The 20,919-nt window shown below is 41.2% G+C and overlaps 1 protein-coding gene across 1 annotated transcript in view; it reads left to right on the top strand.

The window, feature by feature from the left end:
* SCRB4 (scavenger receptor class B member 4) overlaps positions 1–19,767 on the top strand; it is a 69,460-nt gene extending 49,693 nt beyond the window's left edge. The window contains exons 5-10 of the mRNA XM_028174980.2: positions 12,911–13,129; positions 13,978–14,103; positions 14,636–14,807; positions 15,945–16,147; positions 17,306–17,379; positions 18,292–19,767. Of these exons, the coding sequence (XP_028030781.2) occupies positions 12,911–13,129; positions 13,978–14,103; positions 14,636–14,807; positions 15,945–16,147; positions 17,306–17,379; positions 18,292–18,565 (1,068 nt within the window). The 3' untranslated portion in view covers positions 18,566–19,767. The remainder of the gene's footprint in view (positions 1–12,910; positions 13,130–13,977; positions 14,104–14,635; positions 14,808–15,944; positions 16,148–17,305; positions 17,380–18,291) is intronic.
* The last annotated feature ends 1,152 nt before the right edge of the window (positions 19,768–20,919 follow it).

Below are 20,919 nucleotides of genomic sequence, written 5' to 3'. Positions count from 1 at the left end.
AATATGACTATTTACTACTATTTATTTGTTTATTTGATAAACCAACAGCACAAAACAATAAATTCGGCAATTAAAACTAACTGGAAACTAGTTTGGACAAGTTCTGCGAGTTCTACAACTATAACATTAGCATATATAATTGTATTTTAAGTCGATTTTAGGCGTTTTGTTAAACGGAACAATTCAAGGTTCAAGGTAGGCAGCGACTTGGGTTTGCCCCTGGCATTGTGTTCAATATAATAACGCGTTTAGGGTGCTGGTGGTGCTGCCCCGCTTTTGTAGCGCATCAGGGATGTTTTCAGACGCGCACATAGATTGTTTTTACGCTACCATGCGTAAGAGGTGTGCATCTCTGGTAAGCAGAGTGAGAGCCAGCTCCAACAGTATCCTGAGCATGATCGCAAGCAGGCTGGACTGTGTATACATGGGTCGCTGTGGTGCCATCTCCCATGGGATGTTACGACAGTAATTCATTGTGATGTAAATATAATTACTAACATAGGTCTAAGTCTTATTAACAATTTATATGAGTCATGGTTACTTGCAATAAAAACATTATTATTATTATTATTATTATTTTTATTGCCTTTGTAGGCAGACGGGCATACGGCCCACCTGATGGTGAGTGGTTACCGTCGCCCATGGACTTCAGCAATGCCAGGGGCAGAGCCAAGCCGCTGCCTACCGCTTAATACTCTCCATAAGCCTCGTTTGAAGAAGGACATGTCATAGCGCTCGGGAAACACCGTGGAGGGGAGCTCATTCCATAGCCGGATGGTACGTGGCAAAAAAGATCTCTGGAAACGCACTGTGGATGACCGCAGTGGCTCCAGGTAGTATGGATGAACTCTACTCCGGTGGCGGGCGGTGCGATGGTAAAAACGAGATGCTGGTATCATCTCGAACAATTCCTCAGAGCACTCCCCATGAAACATACGGTACAAAATACAGAGGGAACCGAAGTCCCTCCGCAGACCCAGAGGCTCCTAACGATCCGAGAGAATGGGATTATCGACAATCCGAACGGCCCTCCTCTGTATGGAGTCAAATGGAAGAAGCTGGTATTTGGGAGCCCCGGCCCAGAGATGGGAGCAGTACTCCACGCGAGGCCGGACTTGTGCTTTATAAGGCAAAAGTCTTTGTCCAGGCGTGAAGTACCGCTTCGCTCTGTTGATGACTCCCAGCATTTTGGACGCCAACTTGGCTTTGCCTTCCAAATGACTCCGAAACTGGACATCGCTCGAAATGTCGACCCCAAGTATCCCGATACTCTCGGAAGGTTGCAGGGATACTCCTTGGAATTGCGGCGCCATGACAAAGGGGTCCTTCTTCGCAGTGAACGCGCAAACTTGTGTCTTTATCGGGTTGAATTGAACCAAGTTCAATTCACCCCATTCGGAGACTCGCCCCAGAGAGTTCTCCACTTCAGACACAAGTTTTGATCGTCTCTCTTGCAACACGCTCCGAGAGAGACTCTGATGGCCGATATATCGCGCATCCCCCGTGCTATCATCTGCATAGCAATGCATGCCATCAATAGACAGCATGTTATTGATATACAGGATGAAAAGCGTGGGGGAGAGCACCGAACCTTGTGGAACGCCAGCGTTAATGGTCATGGTATCAGAACAGTCACCGTCTACAACGACCGTGATGCTCCGCCCATCCAAAAAGCTAGCGATCCACTTGCAGAGACCCTCGGGGATTCCGTAAGATGGTAACTTCGATAGAAGTGCCCTATGCCAGACCCTGTCGAAGGCCTTCGCGATATCAAGGCTCACAGCAAGAGTCTCGCCCTTGCTCTCCAAGGCTTCAGCCCACCTGTGAGTAAGGTATACAAGAAGATCGCCAGCTGAGCGACCGTGACGGAAACCGTACTGTCGGTCACTGATCAGCTGGCGATCTTCAAGATACTTCAGGAGTTGCGTATTTATAATTCGCTCCATCACCTTGGAAAGCAAGGAAGTTATCGCGATAGGCCTGTAGCTCGATGGGTCCGACCGGTCACCCTTCTTGGGGATAGGGTGGACGTGGGCGGTCTTCCATGAAGACGGAACCCTGTTAGTGCAATAAGAGAGGCGATACAAACGCGTTAGCGCAGGTGTCAGCTCAGGGGCGCACGTTTTCAAAACCACTGCGGGGATGCCGTCTGGCCCACTCGACTTATGGACGTCCAGGAGTCAGAGCTCCCGCCTGACTGCACACTGTGTGAAGCAGATATCCGGCAGGGAGCTATCACACCGGGGGATGTTCGGTGGTGTGGCACCCCCGTCGTCCACAGTCGAGTTCGAGGCGAAGAGTTTGACCAGAAGGTCAGCCTTCTCTTTCGCGCTGTGGGCCAGATTGTCATCGGACTTGCGCAGTGGTGGGAGACTAGACCTGCAGAAGTTTCCTTCTGCAGCTTTGGCGAGCGACCAAAAAGCACGGCTCCCGGAGGGATAGCTCTTCAATCGCTCGCCAACTCTAGCGACGTGCTCCGACTTCGCCTTGGCAATTACCTTCTTGTAGGACCTGGAAGCGGCGTTATATTTCCGCCTTTCCCCTGAGATGTTAAGATCCCGACGTCTCCTGGCATTATCCCATGCCACGTATGCGGACCGCTTGAGGTGTGCAGCATCCCTGCTGGCATTGTTATACCAGGGTCTGCTGCGACCCCCAACGGGCACTTCAGAGGAGGGAATAAACAATTCCATCCCCTGGAGCACCACGTCTTTAAGACGGTCCGCACAGACGTCAGGATCAGCAGAGGAAAAGCAGAACCGCCCCCATGGGTAGGATGCGTAAAATTCACGCAATCCATCCCAATCTGCTGACATATACCGCCAAACTCTTCGATACCTGGTCGTCGTTCGACGATCAGGACGAGAGAGTGGTACGGCAGCACGAATAAGGCAGTGATCAGACGATCCAAGCGGAGCGTCGACCTCCACACTGTATCCGGCCGGATCTGTGGTCAGCAGAAGGTCCAACAAAGAAGGCTCGTGCCCCTCGATATCTGGGACACGGGTGGGCTGTGTCACCAGCTGGGAGAAGCCGTAGGCCAAGGCGAAATCGTAGGCAGTCCGACCCGGGAGGTCAGTGGTTCTGGACCCCAACTACTCTTGGTGGTGAGCGTTAAAGTCTCCAAGAACCACCACCTCCGCAGATGGGTACTGCTCAAGCACGCGGTTAGTCCCCTCTTGCACATGCTCAAACAGAGCTGAACCTGCATCACTGCTGTGGGACCTGTACAGGCACGCGTAGATTCGGCTACGGCCCCCGTGATCTACGCGCAGCCACAAGAGGGACAGGTCCCGTTGTTCGAGGCCCCGAAGACGGCGACAACAGACATCAGCCCGGACGAATACGCACACCCCGGCTTTACGCAGGAAGTTGTGCTCCAATACGTAGCCGGGGTATTCAAGGTATGAGGTATCATCCGGAGCAGATATCTGCGTCTCCGTTAAAAAAAGCAGGGCAGGCTGCGCCGTCTCAAGGTGGTGGTGTACGGCGTCAAGGTTGCTATGTAGGCCCCTGACATTGCTGAAATCCACATTAAATATGGAATGGGGGACCGCCTGTGAAACCCTTTTCTTTTTTTTTTTTCGTCTTCATGATTGTTAATTTTTGGAGAGGAGGATTAGAAGAGGTAGGATGTTGGAGGTGAAATCGAGGCAACACCTGAATGAAGCGCGGAACATAGTACGTGCTCGACCACGGGTTGCGTGAGAGACTGACGCAGGCCATGGAAGGGCCCCCAGTCCACTCTGCGTGCGATCGCCGGGATCCACTCCGGTCTCCGACTCCGGCACGACGACCACACGACAGGATTTTACACCGGTTGGCGGGACAGCTTCCCGGGGCGGAGTTTAGTAGAGACACCCGGGTTCAGGTCCCCTACTGACCGGCGGGCGGCAGCGGGTACCGTTTCACTGGGTCTCCCTATACCCCCGTCAAACAATCACGCCCCGTGAGTTCGCACGCACGTCTGCTCCGCAAGTTCCAGGCGTCACCAAGACTCAATCCCAACAAGGAAGGGGAAAGGGAAGGGATAGAACTGGCTCTCCAACCCACACGCCGGAACACAGCTAGGCTATTTGGCGGCGGACTCTAGTTGGAGGGTGGTCGCCAGCCAGTCGGACTAGGTCCTACCACCGGTTAATTATTATTGCTGACGTCCATGAGCGACGGTAACCGCTTACCATCAGCATTCATTTAGCGACCACTTTCCATCAGGTGGGCCGTATGTGCGTCATCCTAAAATGTCAATGAAAAAAAAAATGTAGTTGATGGATAATTTTAATGTGGCGATTGAACTGTAACATTTACTTTTAATTAAACGCGAAAGTACAAACAAAAATTTTTTATCAAGTGACTTTGAAAACGGATAACAGAGTTCTGTACTTAATATGTTGCTAAGACAGAATGATGTAAATACATTGAAATTTAATAAAATGCATTATTTAAACGATATTAATTATTAAAAAGTCGCACATCAAACGCGCGTAAAGGTTCTCAACTGCTTGTTTTGGGCAAGCCCACCAACCACCCTTTTAACGTTAAGTTAACATTTGTTTTATTTATTTTTATTGCTTAGATGGATGGACGAGCTCACAGCCCACCTGGTGTTAAGTGGTTACTGGAGCCCATAGACATCTACGACGTAAATGCGCCACCCACCTTGAGATATAAGTTCTAAGGTCTCAGTATAGTTACAACGGCTGCCCCACCCTTCAAACAGATTGAGACAGCCGTTGTATTTTTGAGTCTCAGTGGGTCGCGATTCCGACCGCGTGGTATATTCTACGAAGCACTGCTCTTGCTAGAGCTAGTGTTTTAATTCTCTCAGGTTGAACCCGTGAACTCACCTACCGTTCGTACGTAGCTGAAATAGCACCCCTAGGCTACCAGCGAATAGATAGGGGAAAAAAAACAACACAAGTCACAGAGCCAACAAAAACCCTAGCAATTAACGAAAAGAAAAAGAATCATGGCGATCAGAATTTTATGACCGTTCATTAATTTGAAAACTAAAGGTATTAAATTAGAAAGATACGATATACATAAAAAAATGGGTAGTCACATTAATTCATTCCCACAAAAAATATCATAACACAAGGTCAATGAACTGGTTTACGTGTAATTCTAGGAAACGGGTTTATTATTGTGATGGAATTTTTGTTACTCCTAAAAATTACCGGACATTTTATTCTAACGTCACACGTTACGTACATGAAAAAAACCTATGAAATTTAACATAATATATTCCGTTAAATATAATAATATGTTAAATGACAATGTGAATGAGCATACTTCCTATTGTAAAGACACGTGTGTTACGTTAAATTAGATAATTTTTCGGGATAACAATCGGGTTCTTGCGACACCGTTGTTACTTAGTTGTTAGGTTCTATAAATACTCAATTATTATAATTAAATACATTTTTGTACGGCGCTAAGACCTGAATCTTAAAATAGTCTGAAAGATGACGCATAGCGCTTTTGAGTGCTGACGGCGCATGTATTGCATCCCTTGGACGGCTTTCCATACAAACACTTCCATCCTCAACGATCTAAAAGTTGACCAAAGGCTCGAAGCCCAAAATTATAATTTGCGTAATTACTGGCGGTAGGACGTCTTGTGAGTCCGCACGAGTAGGTATCACCACCCTGCCTATTTCTGCCGTGAAACCGTAATGCGTTTCGGTTTGCGCGGTAGGCAGCGGCTTGGCTCTGCCCCTGGCATTGCTGAAGTCCATGGGCGACGGTAACCACTCACCATCAGGTGGGTCGTATGCTCGTCTGCCTACAAGGGCAATAAAAAAAAAGACGGGTAACCGTTAACTGAGACCTTAGAACTCACGTCTCGAGGTGGGTGGCGGGAATTTATGTTGTAGATGTGTATGGGCTCAGGTATCCACTTAGCACCACGTGGGCCGTGATCTCGTCCACTCAAGTAAAGCAAATTATAAGACAATCAAATCTAATTAAGCAATGTTGTGTGTAATTAATTAAAGAGTGTTAAAGAGTTAGAGTGACTGACGGGTGTTACAAAATACCCCGTAAAAAATATGATTATTTATCAAATTCAAAAATGTTGTCAACCCTAGTAAGCTGTCAGGGAACCAGATTATTTAACAGAAAGGCTTACGTCCCTTTTTTACCTAATAATTGTCTACATTAATAGTTTGTCTATTTTTTTATAGGTATAAATGTTTGCTACCTCAAAGTACGAGGATGTCATTATACTCAAGTACTGGCTTCAAAAAATATCCCGACCAGAGCGAGGTTGTATGCTGAGCAAGGCGGAGGACACTTTGGGCTGTTTTTGTAAATTTGACATTTACTGGTGGTCCCTTGGTAGTCGAAATTCGACTATAATTACAATAATTGAAATCATAAGTTTGTACATTATTATGATTCTATTGTATTCTACTTCGAGATTTCACCAAGACTACACTTTAGACAAATATTAACAAAGACAAACAATATTTAATCTATTCTCAATTTGACCATAGACTTTATGCAATAAGAAAAGTTTGACAATAAACAAATAGTATGCATGCGTGTGTGCGTCAAATACATGGTAGTGTGTGCAATGTTTTCTTTATTGATTTAATGTAACTTTTATGCATTATTTTTAAAAAAATATTAGCATTGTGCACTCCTTCTCTATATTCTCTATAAGTGTGGGAAATTTCATACTCCTCCGTCCGTGCAATTTTCGTAAAAAGGGGTACAAAGTTTTTGCTTCACGTATTAATATATAGATTATGAAAAAGTAAGTGTTCGTTTAGGCTAGGTATTTTAAATTTTTTGTCGTTCCGCGGATTAGGTAGAAATTTAGGTACATTCTGCGTAGTTTAGTCTTAAATTTTACTGAAATAGGGTTTGCACATCAGTGAAAATAATAATCTTTTTTTTGAATTTTCTTGGGGTACGTTAAACAGTGTTATTACGGTTCTTAAATATCGCGAATGGACACGTTATAAGGCCCCATTTAACCTCATTTCGGCTCTACGGGTAGTTTTGTAACATCCTGTTTTATATATTATTATCATACTAAAACAGAAAAACAATATTAAATCAAAAAATATTAATTGTCAGTGGGCAAAGTTAACGAAGTATGCAAATTTTTTTTAGTGACATATCGTATTGAGGGATGAAAGGAAGGCTATTTGATTTAAGCGCCATTTCGCTTAAGACGCGACATTTATCTTTATAATTAATGGTGCGTTTTATTTAGCATTATCATCAACAGTTCGATGTCTTTAATTGAACTTCAATTAACTTAATTCCATTGAAATAGCTGAAGAGGTTTTTTTTAGTTATGATATTCAAAATTTTAAACTTCAAATGTCTCTTTTTTTTATTGCCTAGATGTGCGGATGAGCTCACAGCCCACCTGGTGTTAAGTGGTTACTGGAAACCATAGACATCTACAACGTAAATGTGCCACACACCTTGAGATATAAGTTCTAAGGCCTCAGTATAGTTACAACGGCTGCCCCACCCTTCAAACCGAAACGCATTACTGCTTCACGGCCCAAATAGGCGGGGCGGTGGTATATACCCGTGCGGATGAGCTCACAGCCCACCTGGTGTTAAGTGGTTACTGGAAACCATAGACATCTACAACGTAAATGTGCCACACACCTTGAGATATAAGTTCTAAGGCCTCAGTGTAGTTACAACGGCTTCCCCACCCTTCAAACCGAAACGCATTACTGCTTCACGGCACAAATAGGCGGGGTGGTGGTATCTACCCGTGCGGACTCACAAGAGGTCCTACCACCAGTAATTACGCAAATTATAATTTTGCGGGTTTGATTTTGATTACACGATGTTATTCCTTCACCGTGGAAGTCAATCGTGAACATTTGTTAAGTACGTATTTCATTAGAGTAAATTGGTAACCGCCTGCGGGATTCGAACACCGTTGCATCGCTAGATACGAATACACCGGACGTCTTATCTTTAAGGCCACGACGACGTCCCTCCTGTAAGGTTGCTAAAATGTCGCCTAAACCAAATAGTCTTTCAAAACGTTATGATTAGTGATAGATATAGTCGAATGGTAGCTGTTAGGATTTTAATATTTGCAGACTGTTTTAAAACTAAGTGACTGACTTTGTTGCAAAATCCAATTAGTGCAAAATGCAAAAAAGTAAAATAAACTTCGCAAAGGCAAATGTCAGTGTTTACGATCTGTCGTTATATTCGAGGCGACATTAGTAGGTAATTATTTCTAATGGTAGTAATTATGAAAAATAAAATAAAAAAACAAACATTTGAATTTCGAAAATATTAGAATCTAGATTTGTCGGTTTTTTTTACAAAAACTCGTTAGTTCTGTCTAGGTAATTAATTTCATTTAATTTTATTGCTCTAGTTACTAAATATCTCACGGCCCACCAGGCTTTAAGTAGTTACTGAAAAGAATAGACATTAGAAAGATAACGCCGCTACCGTCTCCTACAGACTTTGGATCTTTTTATTTTTTTTATTGCTTAGATGGGTGGACGAGCTCACGACCCTCCTGGTGTTAAGTGGTTACCGGAGCCCGTAGACATCTATAACGTAAATGCCGCCACCCACCCTGAGATATAAGTTCTAAGGTCTCAGTATAATTACAACGGCTGCCCCACCCTTCAAACCGAAGCGCATTACTGCTTCACGGCAGAAATAGGCAGGGTGGTGGTACCTACCCGTGCGGACTCATCACAAGAGGTTCTATCACCGGTAAAGTATGATTGCTTAGCGGGAGAATCAGAGTTATCAGCGTTAAAATTTGTGTTTGCTATTGCCATTATAAATTACATGAGTGTTAGAGTTAGAGTCAGGCAAAAAAGTTTCGGGAACGGATAATTTGTTTATGGTTCCTATCACATTTTTTTTTGTTTTTGTTAGATGGGCACAGCTGTTTTCCATTTTGGTTCGCAGTTTCAGATGCGTCTGTTATTTAGATTAAACACAGTGCTGATTTTAGTTATATTTGTCATTCTAGAGTGTATTGCGAATTTCATTATAAACAAAAACATCACCGGACTCCCATCCTCCACTGAGGATGGCGGGCGGGGTATGTCAAAGTCGAGCGTTTAGTGCGGTGCACATTCCTCCCATCACCCTCCCCCACGGGACGGCGGACCGGCGGTCGTCGGCGCCACGACCACCAGCCCTCTCGCCCTCTCAGTCGGCAGGCTATCCGGAGCCCGCCTAGATGGCGTCTTACAAAAGACTTACGATAATATGCCTTCGCACAAGGCCATCATTGTAAACGAATATCTGACCAAAAACTCGACAAATAACACCGAGCAACCACAACTTGACGAGGGCGATGTGACGGAAAAAAAATTGTTGTTTCCACCAAATTTAATATTTCGTAAATTAAAATTTAGAAGGAATGTGTAAAACTTGAAATTGTGTGCCGAACAAAATAACAGTCGCAAACGGATGTGACTGCTTTAAATTCCGTATTAAGCGACTCGTATATTTTTTCTTTAAAATTTTCCTGTTTTCAAGTGACTTCGGAATAATAACGATTAAAAAGAGAAAATTATCATTAATCATTTAAAATTATGGAAAAAAATAGATTTGCTTAGTGATGACGTTTGTTTTAACCTAGGGACGCACGGTAAGATTTTGTTTAGATATTCTAAATGTTTTTCGCATCACTACAGAACATTGCTTAATATATTTTCATAGTGCTGCTTGCATATTGTTCATAAACTGGTGTGTAAGCTTGGCTTTAAGTGGTTCTTCGGGACACCAGAATCCTTTACAATTTAATACGGTTTTATTAGCTTCAGACGCATGTATGTTAGTATGTAACGGAATCTTTGAACATGATTTTGACCCCCTTCAAAACGTCCGATTAACTCGAAATTTGGTATACTTATTAAGGACCGATGACAATTCAATATTTAAAAAAAATTAAAAAAATTTTTTTAATTCAACTAAAAAATGAAAAATAAATAATAGTTTAAAAAACTAACAAAATACGCTTTTATAGAAATCCAACTAAAAAATAGAAAATAAATTTTAATTAAAAAACCATGGGGTGCATGGTGTCAGTAGTTATAAATATTTTATGAATAGATATGGGTAGAAGGGTTATTTTGATAATATCCTGAAAAGCACCCCACGCTTTTTTTTGTTGTTCTATTTTTTAGTTGGATTTTCTATAAAAGCGTATTTTGTTAGTTCTTTAAACTATTGTTTATTTAATATAATCTAAATAAATATTAGAAATACTAATACTGCTTCTTAATTAAATTCTTGCTAATTTCGCTCGCTCGGGCGCTTCAAAATATTTATTTAGAATTGTTTTAATTATTCCAAAAAAGTTTCCCGTTGTTTATTCTAATAATTCAATATTCGAAATAAAGAATACTCGTACATTGGACATTATTAACACGGATAATAATGGAACAAATATTACAGTGAACCAAGTTAGAATAATGTGATGTTTCAATCCCCAGTTTTTGGCTTTACAGGGAGCTTTTTATGAAATGTTCCCAATCAAAAGTTTACATTGTCAATTAAAAGTTAAAAGTCACAAAGCGGATTGAGAATTTGGCTAGAAGCTTATCCATTTTTGGACATCACAGAAGCTCTGATGGTGTTTTTTTTTTTAATTGCTAACTTATCTACCATTTCCTACATTTCTCTATACCGACTATACCAAATTAGAGATACAATGTTATACACGGACACAACTTAAAATGGTATTTTCAATGCCTCAATATTAAATGAAGTAATCTTATAGATAATATACATAAATTAGTTATAGCTACTCAAGCACTCACTCAAAAATATTTACGGGCGTCGACCACTAGATGGCTTCGCTTCGATTAGTTTGTCATTGCTCCTGTGATGGCAGTAACATATTACCTATCCTATATTTAATGAAGGATTTTGTAAATTTTCAGAAACCACAAATTGATAAAATTTAATCAATTTGTCTATAACAAATAAAGACTTGTATGATTTATTAATTTTTAATTTTCTGTATTTAGATAACTAAATTAAATTATATAAACAACATAAACAAAAACTAAAAGCCTTAACTCTAACAACATATAAGTTTAGGAGCATCCGCTACAAGATGTCGCTAGTTTCCATACACAAAAAATATTTGTCTTAAAGTATCGCAGTTTCAGAGCCCTGGTAATCTGATGAGAACATAAATGATTTATCAACCAATCGATAAACATACATAATTACTATTGCTCGCTAAGGCTGGAGGGACTATAAACCAGTTGCTGTCACCCACAGAAATCTCTGTCCAGACCCAAATCTATCTTAAACTCGACTACTTTGACAAAACCAATCGCTTCAGGGCAAAGAATGTGCTCTCTGAGATCTAACTATGTGTTGATGCGTAAGGCACAGCCGTTAGCAGGATATAATATGTTGGTACATACAAACATACAAGTTCATTGAGCAATTATTATTTATTTATTTATTAGTATAGCAAATTAAAAGTAAATACTTTTTGATCGCGAACGTGAATTTATCATCGCACACTGATCGAACCAATATATGCCAGCGATGCATTTTTTCATTTGCCGGACTATAGTTCCCTGCTGTCAGGACGTCTTGTAAGTCCACTCAGATACCTACCACCGTCCTGTCCATTTCTCCCAGGAAGCAGTAACGCTTTCCAACATGGTGGATGAAACAATTTGAAGTCGTCGTGGCCTAAGGGATAAGACGTCCGGTGCATACGTGTTGAGCGATGCACCTGTGTTCGAATCCCGGGCGGGTACCAATTTTTCTAATGAATTACGTACTCAACAAATGTTCACGAATGTCTTCCACGGTGAAGGAATAACATCGTGTAATAAAAGTGAAACCCGCAAAATTATAATTTGCGTAATTACTGGTGGTAGGACCTCTTGTGAGTCCGCGCGAGTAGGTACCACCGCCCTGCCTATTTCTGCCGTGAAGCAGTAATGCGTTTCGGTTTGAAGGGTGGGGCAGACGTTGTAACTATACTGAGATCTTAGAACTTATATCTCAAGGTGGGTGGCGCATTTACGTTGTAGATGTCCATGGGCCCCAGTAACCGCTTAACACCAGATGGGGTGTGAGCTCGTCCACCCATCTAAGCAATAAAAAAAGAAGAAAAAAATCTATACTAATATATAAATCTACAGTGTTTTTTTACGGATGTCTCGTTATAACTACTCAACCATGCATTCGATTGACTTGAAACTTGGTATCCATGTAGAAAATACATGTACTTAATGGATAGGCTAATATTTATATGAGTGTTGGACTCCCTAATAATAATGACAATAAATAATAATGTTAATTTTAAATGCCCAACGAAGCGGGCGAGTACGGCTAGTCGTTATATAATACGATTCAAAATGAATTCGACTTCACATTTCAAGATGCTTAGTCACATTCACATCGTAAAGTCTGTAAGCTCCGTGAACAATTTTTTTTTTTTTTAATAACAATCACGCCACTTTAACTTGTCCCGTGCTTAGTTCGTAAAGAACTTGTGTTACAGGTACCAGATAAAGGAAATAAATGTAAGATTTTTATTATACACATACATATATTAAATATTTAATATACATCCATAACCCTGGAAAAGACATTTATATTTATCATACAAATATCTTCCCTTGGCGGGATTCGAACCCGCGACCCCCTTGTGTAGTGACCATGTCACTTACCACTACACCAGACGGCCATTTAACAGTAGTTGGGCCGTTCCTCGCTGATATGGAGTAAAAACAAATGTTTGTCGATTTTAATTGAAACATGGTTCCCATGGAATCTTCTAGAAAACTTCTGATCTAATGGTAACTTTAATGAATTGAGGTAACTCTTAGACTTTGCGACGTATGCAACATATACGATATTGGACATACAGGGACCGGTCGGATAATGATGATGCTGTCTTGTATTACAGTCAGCGATTTACCAGGCGAGGTTCAGTGGATTTATCGAACAGAAGCTCGTCTCTTTGACCTTGACGAGCTCGCAGCACACGAAGGTGTCCGTAACGGCGAGGGCCAGCGAGTTCCTCTTCGAAGGCTACGAAGACCCGCTCTTGAACCTGGCCAAGCTGATGCCAGCGAGTGTTAGAGGAGGTGCACCAGCTCTGGATCGATTCGGCTGGTTCTTCTCTGTGAGTTTTCTAATGTCATCCTTTCAAAAATCTTTCTCTTTTTTCCCGATTGACTACAGTCTGCAGATAAACCTCCTAGGTTTTAGTGTCAAGCTGGACCGATAATCGAAATCGTGGTACTTGCCCGTGTGTGTTCACAATATGCTTTTTTATTTTATTTTTTATTGCTTAGATGGATGGACGAGCTCACAGCCCACATGGTGTTAAGTGGTTACTGGAGCCCATAGACATCTACAACGTAAATGCGCCACCTCGAGATATAAGTTCTAAAGTCTCAGTATAGTTACAACGGCTGCCCCACCCTTCGAACCGAAACGCATTACTGCTTCACGGCGGAAATAGGCGGGGTGGTGGTACCTACCCGTGTGGACTCACAAGAGGTCCTACCACCAGTGATTACGCAAATTATAATTTTGCGGGTTTGATTTTTATTACACGATCTTATTCCTTCACCATGAAAGTCAATCGTGAACATTTGTTAAGTACGTATTTCATTAGAAAAATTGGTACCCGCCTGCGGGATTCGCACACCGGTGCATCGCTAGATACGAATGCACCGGACGTCTTATCCTTTAGGCCACGACTTCAGTTGGATAATATGGATGAGCTCTGCTCCGATGGCTTTACCACTAGAAATTTCATTTTTTTTAATTTTACGATGTTAAATTATTCCTTATTTGTGGGAGGAGCTTGTTAACACGCTTTAGGTATTGTCTTTAGAATTTAATAGCCACTCTAGTTTTAGGGCGGTGCCTGCATGGTAACATTATACCAAAGACGATCCGTATCAACCCATTAGAGCAAATTGTGAGTTCAAGACATAAGAGTTTTTGGTTTCTTCCCAACAGAGGAACAACACGGATACCGACGGCTACATGGAAGTGACTTCGGGGACCCGGGACGGTCTTCCCGGTCAGATCTTGAGATGGAACTATCAGGACCACATACCGTTTTACGACGGCGAATGTTCCAAGGTAAGGCAGCGTCCGGCAGATGCTCACATTCAGGAAATCGATACAACTCATAGATGCACCTTTACTATGCGTTTCCATACCATGTATATGAGGATTGGATTAACCCTCAGACACAGCCCACTGAGTTTCTCACCGGATCTTCTCAGTGGGTTGCGTTTCTGATCCGGTGGTAGATTCTGCGAAGCACGGCTCTTGCTAGGGTTCGTGTTAGCAACGTCGTCAGGTTTGAGCCCCGTGAGCTCACCTACTAGTTAAGGTTACGCTGAAATAGCCTCTCAAGGCTCTCAGCTGAGGTAAGAAAAAAAAAGGGATGGACATTATGCATCAAGGTGATGGTGGTATTGACTTTGTGATTCGTCTGCACATAAGGGTCCTTATCCATTTAACACCAAGAAAACCGTGGATTATGGAACATAATTGAGAAGTCTATGTGCAATACAGACACATCTATTTTCTGCAATCGTGTTCTGATTAATTAACCGACTGCCAAAGAAGGGTAATATTTAAGTGTCTCTCACATATTGCTCGTCAGTTATCAGGAAGCGCTGGCGAGTATATCCCGAGGAACCTGACTGAGGACTCGAAGCTGACGATGTACGTGCCCGATCTCTGCAGAACCGTTAACATGGAGTTCGTGGAGAGTGGGGTTCAGAACGGACTCAGATACAACAAATATGAAGTCAACGAGAGGAGCTTTGATAACTGTAAGTTATTTGTTTTGACCACGTGGCATGACGGGAGTGTGTAGATTTGGGACATGAGGTCGATATCGCAGTTGTGTTAACAAACATCCCAACCTCAACCCGGAGGAAATCATGACACAGTATAATGGCGAACATCACGTCCCATTCAATGTTCGTACTGGTCCAATTCGTTCCAGTTTTTGGGTAAGCGCCATTTAAGCTGTACCCTTTGAGAATTTCTGTAAATAAATCGGTTGCCTGGAAGAAATAACTTTTTATTTATTTATTTAATACAAGGAGAACCAACAACCAACTAAAATAGTATAATAATATAACAAATAATAGAAATAAAAAGCCAATTAAAGGTCCTCACCAATAATAGCAATAAGACCGCCTGTTGCACAACTATATCTGCCTGTTAACTGTTTTTTAATATATTAACCGTGTTTTGATGTGTAATAAAGTATATTCTCTCTTTCGGTCTCTCTCTAATCTGAATTGTCTCACACTTTCAAAGGAAGGAAATCCAGATCTAAATTCTCTTGTGTCCTATTATCTTCTAATTAAGTTTTTTGAAGGACCCATGACATATTAGCTTGACCTCAGGTTACAGAAACCTGATAATTCAGTACATTGAAGCCTGGATATAGTAGTGAGCAGCAGCAACTACTAACCACTTCGTAAATTTGTTGCTGCATCATCAATTCTAATTCAACATCACCAAAACCAAACAATCCTCTTTCGCAATTCGACTTTCCAAGTTATCTTAATACCTACTAATTAACGATGTTACCATATTCCTCCTGTTTACTTAATTATTACCGTCTCAGTCTTTATCATCATAGTCGGGTACTCTTGGCTGAGCAGTCGTGATCATGCGGTAGGCAGCGGCTTGGCTCTATCCCTGGCATTGCTGAAGTCCATGGGTGACGGTAACCACTCACCATCAGGTGGGCCATATGCTCGTCTGCCTACAAGGGCAATAAAAAATAAATAAATAAAATGTGGAATCTTTGTTAATTAAATCGTTGACGGGTGTTCTTTACAGTTCGTGAACTGAGGATGCGCCACCCACATTTTCTCAATCTAAAAAAGTCTTAAAAGCCTCAAAACCAAGCCCATTTTCTTGCCTAATAAAACGCGTTATATTAATGGCAGCGTCGACGTCGCCGGAGAACACGTGCTTCTGTAAGGGCGAATGCGCGTGGGGGGGCGTCATGAACGTGTCGGCGTGCCGCTTCGGCTCCCCCGCCTTCATCACCCTCCCGCACTTCCTGCACGGAGACCCCGCCCTGCTGGACCAGGTCACCGGCATGGACCCGGATCCGGACAAGCACTCGTTCTATTTCGCTGTCGAACCTGTGAGTGGCAACACAACTGCTATTACAGCCTTGACAAGAACGAATGTAGCATTACAACTAAAGATGCGAATTTATCACGTTCGAGCATATATTTTTTATTGCCTAGATGTATGGACGAGCTCACAGTCCACCTGGTCTTAAGTGGTTACTGGAGCTCATAGACATCTACAACGTAAATGCGCCACACACCTTGAGATATAAGTTCTAAGATCTCAAGTATAGTTACAACAGCGGCCCCACCCTTCAAACCGAAACGCATTACTGCTTTACGGCAGAAATAGGGAGGGCGGTGGTACCTACCCGTGCGAACTCACAAGAGGTCCTACCCACCAGTGATTACGCAAATTATAGCTTAGCTTGTTTAGTTCCTTAGGCTATCAGCGAAGTGTATGAGATAGGGAAGAAGCTATCCTATCCAGTTAGCAACTATAGGGCTACAGCTGTTTTATAACCACGGTTGCAGCGCATCTGATTATTGAAGTGAAAACTTCTTTAGAATCGTTGTGATTTCAAACCGGATGCAACTGAAAAAACGACAGGTAAGAGACACAAATACAAAAATGTGTAGGATGAAGCCAGCAAAGAATGAGACAGAAATATACATACTATTTAATACAGCGCCATCTGTGAGATTTTTTAATACTAACGTGTGTATGAAAGCTCTTGTAGTGAATTTTAATTTAGGATTATACGTGAAATTAAAATATCAATTCACAGAGGGCGCTACCTTACAATTATTTACTAATGACAAAAATTTACATATACTTAAGACGTTTAGGATAATTGTATTTTAATTTTGGAAGGTTTCACTTCTACCACGTGTGAATTGCACACATTTTGTTTTTTTTTTTCTCGACCTATTCGCTGGTAGCCTAAAAGGATATTCCAGTTACACGCGGACAGGTAAATGAGCTCACGGGCTCAACCTGAGAGAATATGCTAACACCAGCCCTAGCTAGAGCAGTGCTTCGCAGAATCTACCAGCAGATCGGAAGCGCGACCCCCTGAAAAGATACGTGAAATGAGAAACTCAGTGAGCAAAACGCGTCTGAATATCAGAATGGTGGGACTTGCAACACGCCACACTTCGGACGTGAAGGTTGCAAGCTGGTTCTTCCTTGTTCATTCTCATTTCAAATTACCTAATGTTTGTTGCAGAAACTGGGCGTCCCCATAGACGTGGCGGGCAGGTTTCAGTTCAATGTCTACGTGGAGCCGAGCGACCACATCACGTATGTTATATGTTCCTAATACTACCCCCATTTAACTTATAAGTTACCTTCGAGGACAGTAACCACGTGGCGGTGCGCGATCACAGTTTGGCCGCGCCGAAGATACTGTCTGATGCTGTTCATTAGCACTTGATGTCTTTAGACTTAGATGTATACATATGGACTTAGGAAATAACAAATATCGAACCAAAATTGTGGGTTTAAGGTGAACATGAAGGGAAGTGTAGATTTAATTCGGTACATAGGCAGCCGCTTGGTCGTATCTATGAAGTGAGTGTCCCTCTCACTCAGGACCTAGCTTGATTCATCTTCTCTTTATCTTCGACTAGTAATTTCTTGACAATGAAATAATGAATCCATTGAAACCAACGAAATATCTCATGTCTCGGCTGTGCGCTGTCGGCTTAGAACCACACTACTCCCATCCTGTGGGGGTCGTAGAAACAGACTGAAGGATTCACTGGAGAATGGGCCGTAGCACTCTCTGAGTATTAGCCCAGCGTAAGCCGATCATAAACTGGCTTTTATTGGCGATAAGAAGGTAGCGTAGGGTAAGCCGGCTGTTACCATCATCTAGCCTATTTCTCGCATTAAGCAATCAAATGTTTCAGTTTGAAGTCTAGGAGACATAATATCATTGAAGCTCCAACTATTATCCACAGGCTCTGATAACAACTACCGCTTTAACGATAAGAAAAAGTGTTGTATTGATGAGACTTTAGGAGGTTAACGACAAAGGGAAGATCTTCCACCGAGCGGGTGAAATTGCTTGGTAGACCGATGGTCCGAATGTTGTTGTTCGGAACTTGTATATATGCAAGCTTATCTTGAAAATGTCGTAAGCGAGATTCAGGTATCAGGCTTGTGTTGTATGATGGCTACCCCGTCACAAGACTAATCTTCACATTTCAGATTGTATGAGAACATGCCACGGATGCTGTTCCCGGTGTTCTGGGTGGAACAGAAGGCCAAGATCGATCCAAGAATCATTTCGGAGCTGAGGACGGTACGCGGTATCCTGGACTGGGGCCCGACCTTCTGCGCTTGCTTCGCCGTCGTGATAGCATTACTGGTGACCGCCATCACGTGCTGCACCAAGCGAACAGAGTATACGCGGCCCCACGACCTCCTAAAGCCTTACGAGAAGCCCAAAGACGAAGCGGAAATGAAACTGAATCCTATATGAGGGAATTTAGAATTTACTTATATGTGTCTTTTTTTTAATGTTGTAAAGTTATATTTTGTAAAATTCGTTTGAGCTCACAGAATGAACGTCGATGCATTCAGTTTAATAAGCGCAGGTCCAAATCTGGCCATGGATTTAAGAGATATCAGGTTCGAGACTGAGCAGTACAATTGAATTTATCTTTAGCTAAATACTTTGATTCCAAATAATACTCAAACAAATTCGATTGGAAAACTACAATGATTTTTAAAAAAACCAGAATCACGTCTCTCTTTGATGCCGAAACTGTGATCTGCAATGCTCTATTACTATAACATTTAATCTATGTAAAAATTTCTATACTGATGTAATCTATGATGCCTTTGAGATGAGAGTTGAGGTTTTGACCTAAAAGTCTTAGTTACCAGGTCATAAAATCCCTTAAAGAAAAAGAATTGAGCTTAACCACAGTCGTGACGTCGTCATCACGTTTTTGGCGGCAAACTTTTAAAATTACATTTTTAATATAATTTTTTATCTATTTTTAAATTTTAAGATAATCTTAATATTGTTATGGTTTAAATTTTCCTTTAAATTATTACAGTGTTGATTATATTATTTTAAACTTTATTTATGTAATTCATGGATGTAGGTATATAATGCGGAAAGTGTACATGAGCACTCAGGCTTGGAGCAGACTTTAGCAATGCTTAATTTAATTTTTTCGTATGGCAAATGACTTTTTGCCAATCCAACATATTTGCGGGTGTGCACAATATTTCACATTGTTTATGGAATAAGTTGGGTAAAAAAGAATGATAAAGCCTGTCAATGCTTTTTTTTAGATCTAAAGCTTACAAGCACTTGAAGCCTGGCCGATTTTTAACTAGAGTCTGAACATCTAAAACATAAAATCGAATTACATATATAAGTGCTTGCTATATTGCAAAGATTTGTATTTGGTTACTTTTTTTTTAAGTTACAAACAGTTAAGGGGTGATTCAAGTCATTTTATTAGTATTGCCAGAAAGAAAAATATATGCCTCGTCTCCAAAGGTACAATACAGGTGTATTTCTCAAACATTAACTTACCTACTTTTGATTAACCATTGGAATGAGTCCGTATGTGAAGAATCGATTAAATTACTAGTGAATCGATTTTTTTAGTATGAATGTAGTATTATTATTCTGTTTCATAGATTAAAGTTAAACTTTTTTGTAAATATGCATTTTATTAATCATAAATGACATTTAAATTAATTAGGTTACGGTGAATTTAAAATTTATTACCAGTAATGATATCGATTTAGAATAGGTGCGATGATTAACATTAAAAAAAAAACACAGTATTTATTTTAGTTCGGTCAAGAAACTCAATATTATTTTAATGAATGAAATTAATATATTTTATATTTATATTTGGTTAAAACTTGCATTTGTTTAAAAAAATCCCCATAAAACCTTTCATTTGGTTTTTCTATTCATTTTGTATGGTTCTGCTAAACAAAACTGAATTTTGAATGATATAGACAGTTGACGTTCTGAGTGCCCCCGGCAAACTATTAATCTGTGATTATAAACCTCTGTAAAAATTAAATACCAGGTCAAAAAATCCAAAAAAAACTGTAAAAAATCAAATTAAGAAAATTTTACCCCGTGTTAATTTTCAGTTTAGAGTAACCAATTATGAAAAATCCCTAAAAATCAAGTTATAAATAAGAGTTTTTAATAATTACAATTATCGTTAGAGTTTTTTTTTTTAAATAACAATAACAGTAGTTCTAGTAGGCTCCGTGGTATTTGAAGTTGATTTAATGAAGTGAAACTTCTTTTGGCGTCTTGAGAGTAAAGTTTACCTCGCGGCGGATTCGTTACGGCTAGGCAGAAAAGATAGAATTTAGGACGAGGGAGTGAGAAAATAGAGCGTCTCGCGAAAGCACTCGACCGTGGAGAGAGGGGAAGGACAACGCGAGCTAAGTTGTTTCTTTTATAGACAGCATTCCCTATTAGAAGAGAAATTTAATTTAAGAGTGAAAAATGAAGAAGACCTCAATACGACACACCGCAAAAGAAGTTTCACTTCTTTCACGTGCACTAAGTTGCACGCGCACCATTTTTTTTTAATGAAAATTACTTCGGATAAACTTTAGACTTGCAAATTAGAAATTCGAGCTTCGGGCGGTTAAGGTTAATACTTTTTTATTGCTTAGATGGGTGGACGAGCTCACAGCCCACCTGGTGTTAAGTGGTTACTGGAGCCCATAGACATCTACAACGTAAATGCGCCACCCACCTTGAGACATAAGTTCTAAGGTCTCATGTATAGTTACAACAGCTGCCCCACCCTTCAAACCTAAACGCATTACTGCTTCACG

Source organism: Bombyx mandarina, chromosome 12, assembly GCF_030267445.1.
Source record: "Bombyx mandarina strain Sakado chromosome 12, ASM3026744v2".
Taxonomy (NCBI): domain Eukaryota; kingdom Metazoa; phylum Arthropoda; class Insecta; order Lepidoptera; family Bombycidae; genus Bombyx; species Bombyx mandarina.
The sequence above is the reverse complement of the archived record's forward strand: the minus strand, read 5'-3'. Positions and strand labels throughout refer to the sequence as shown.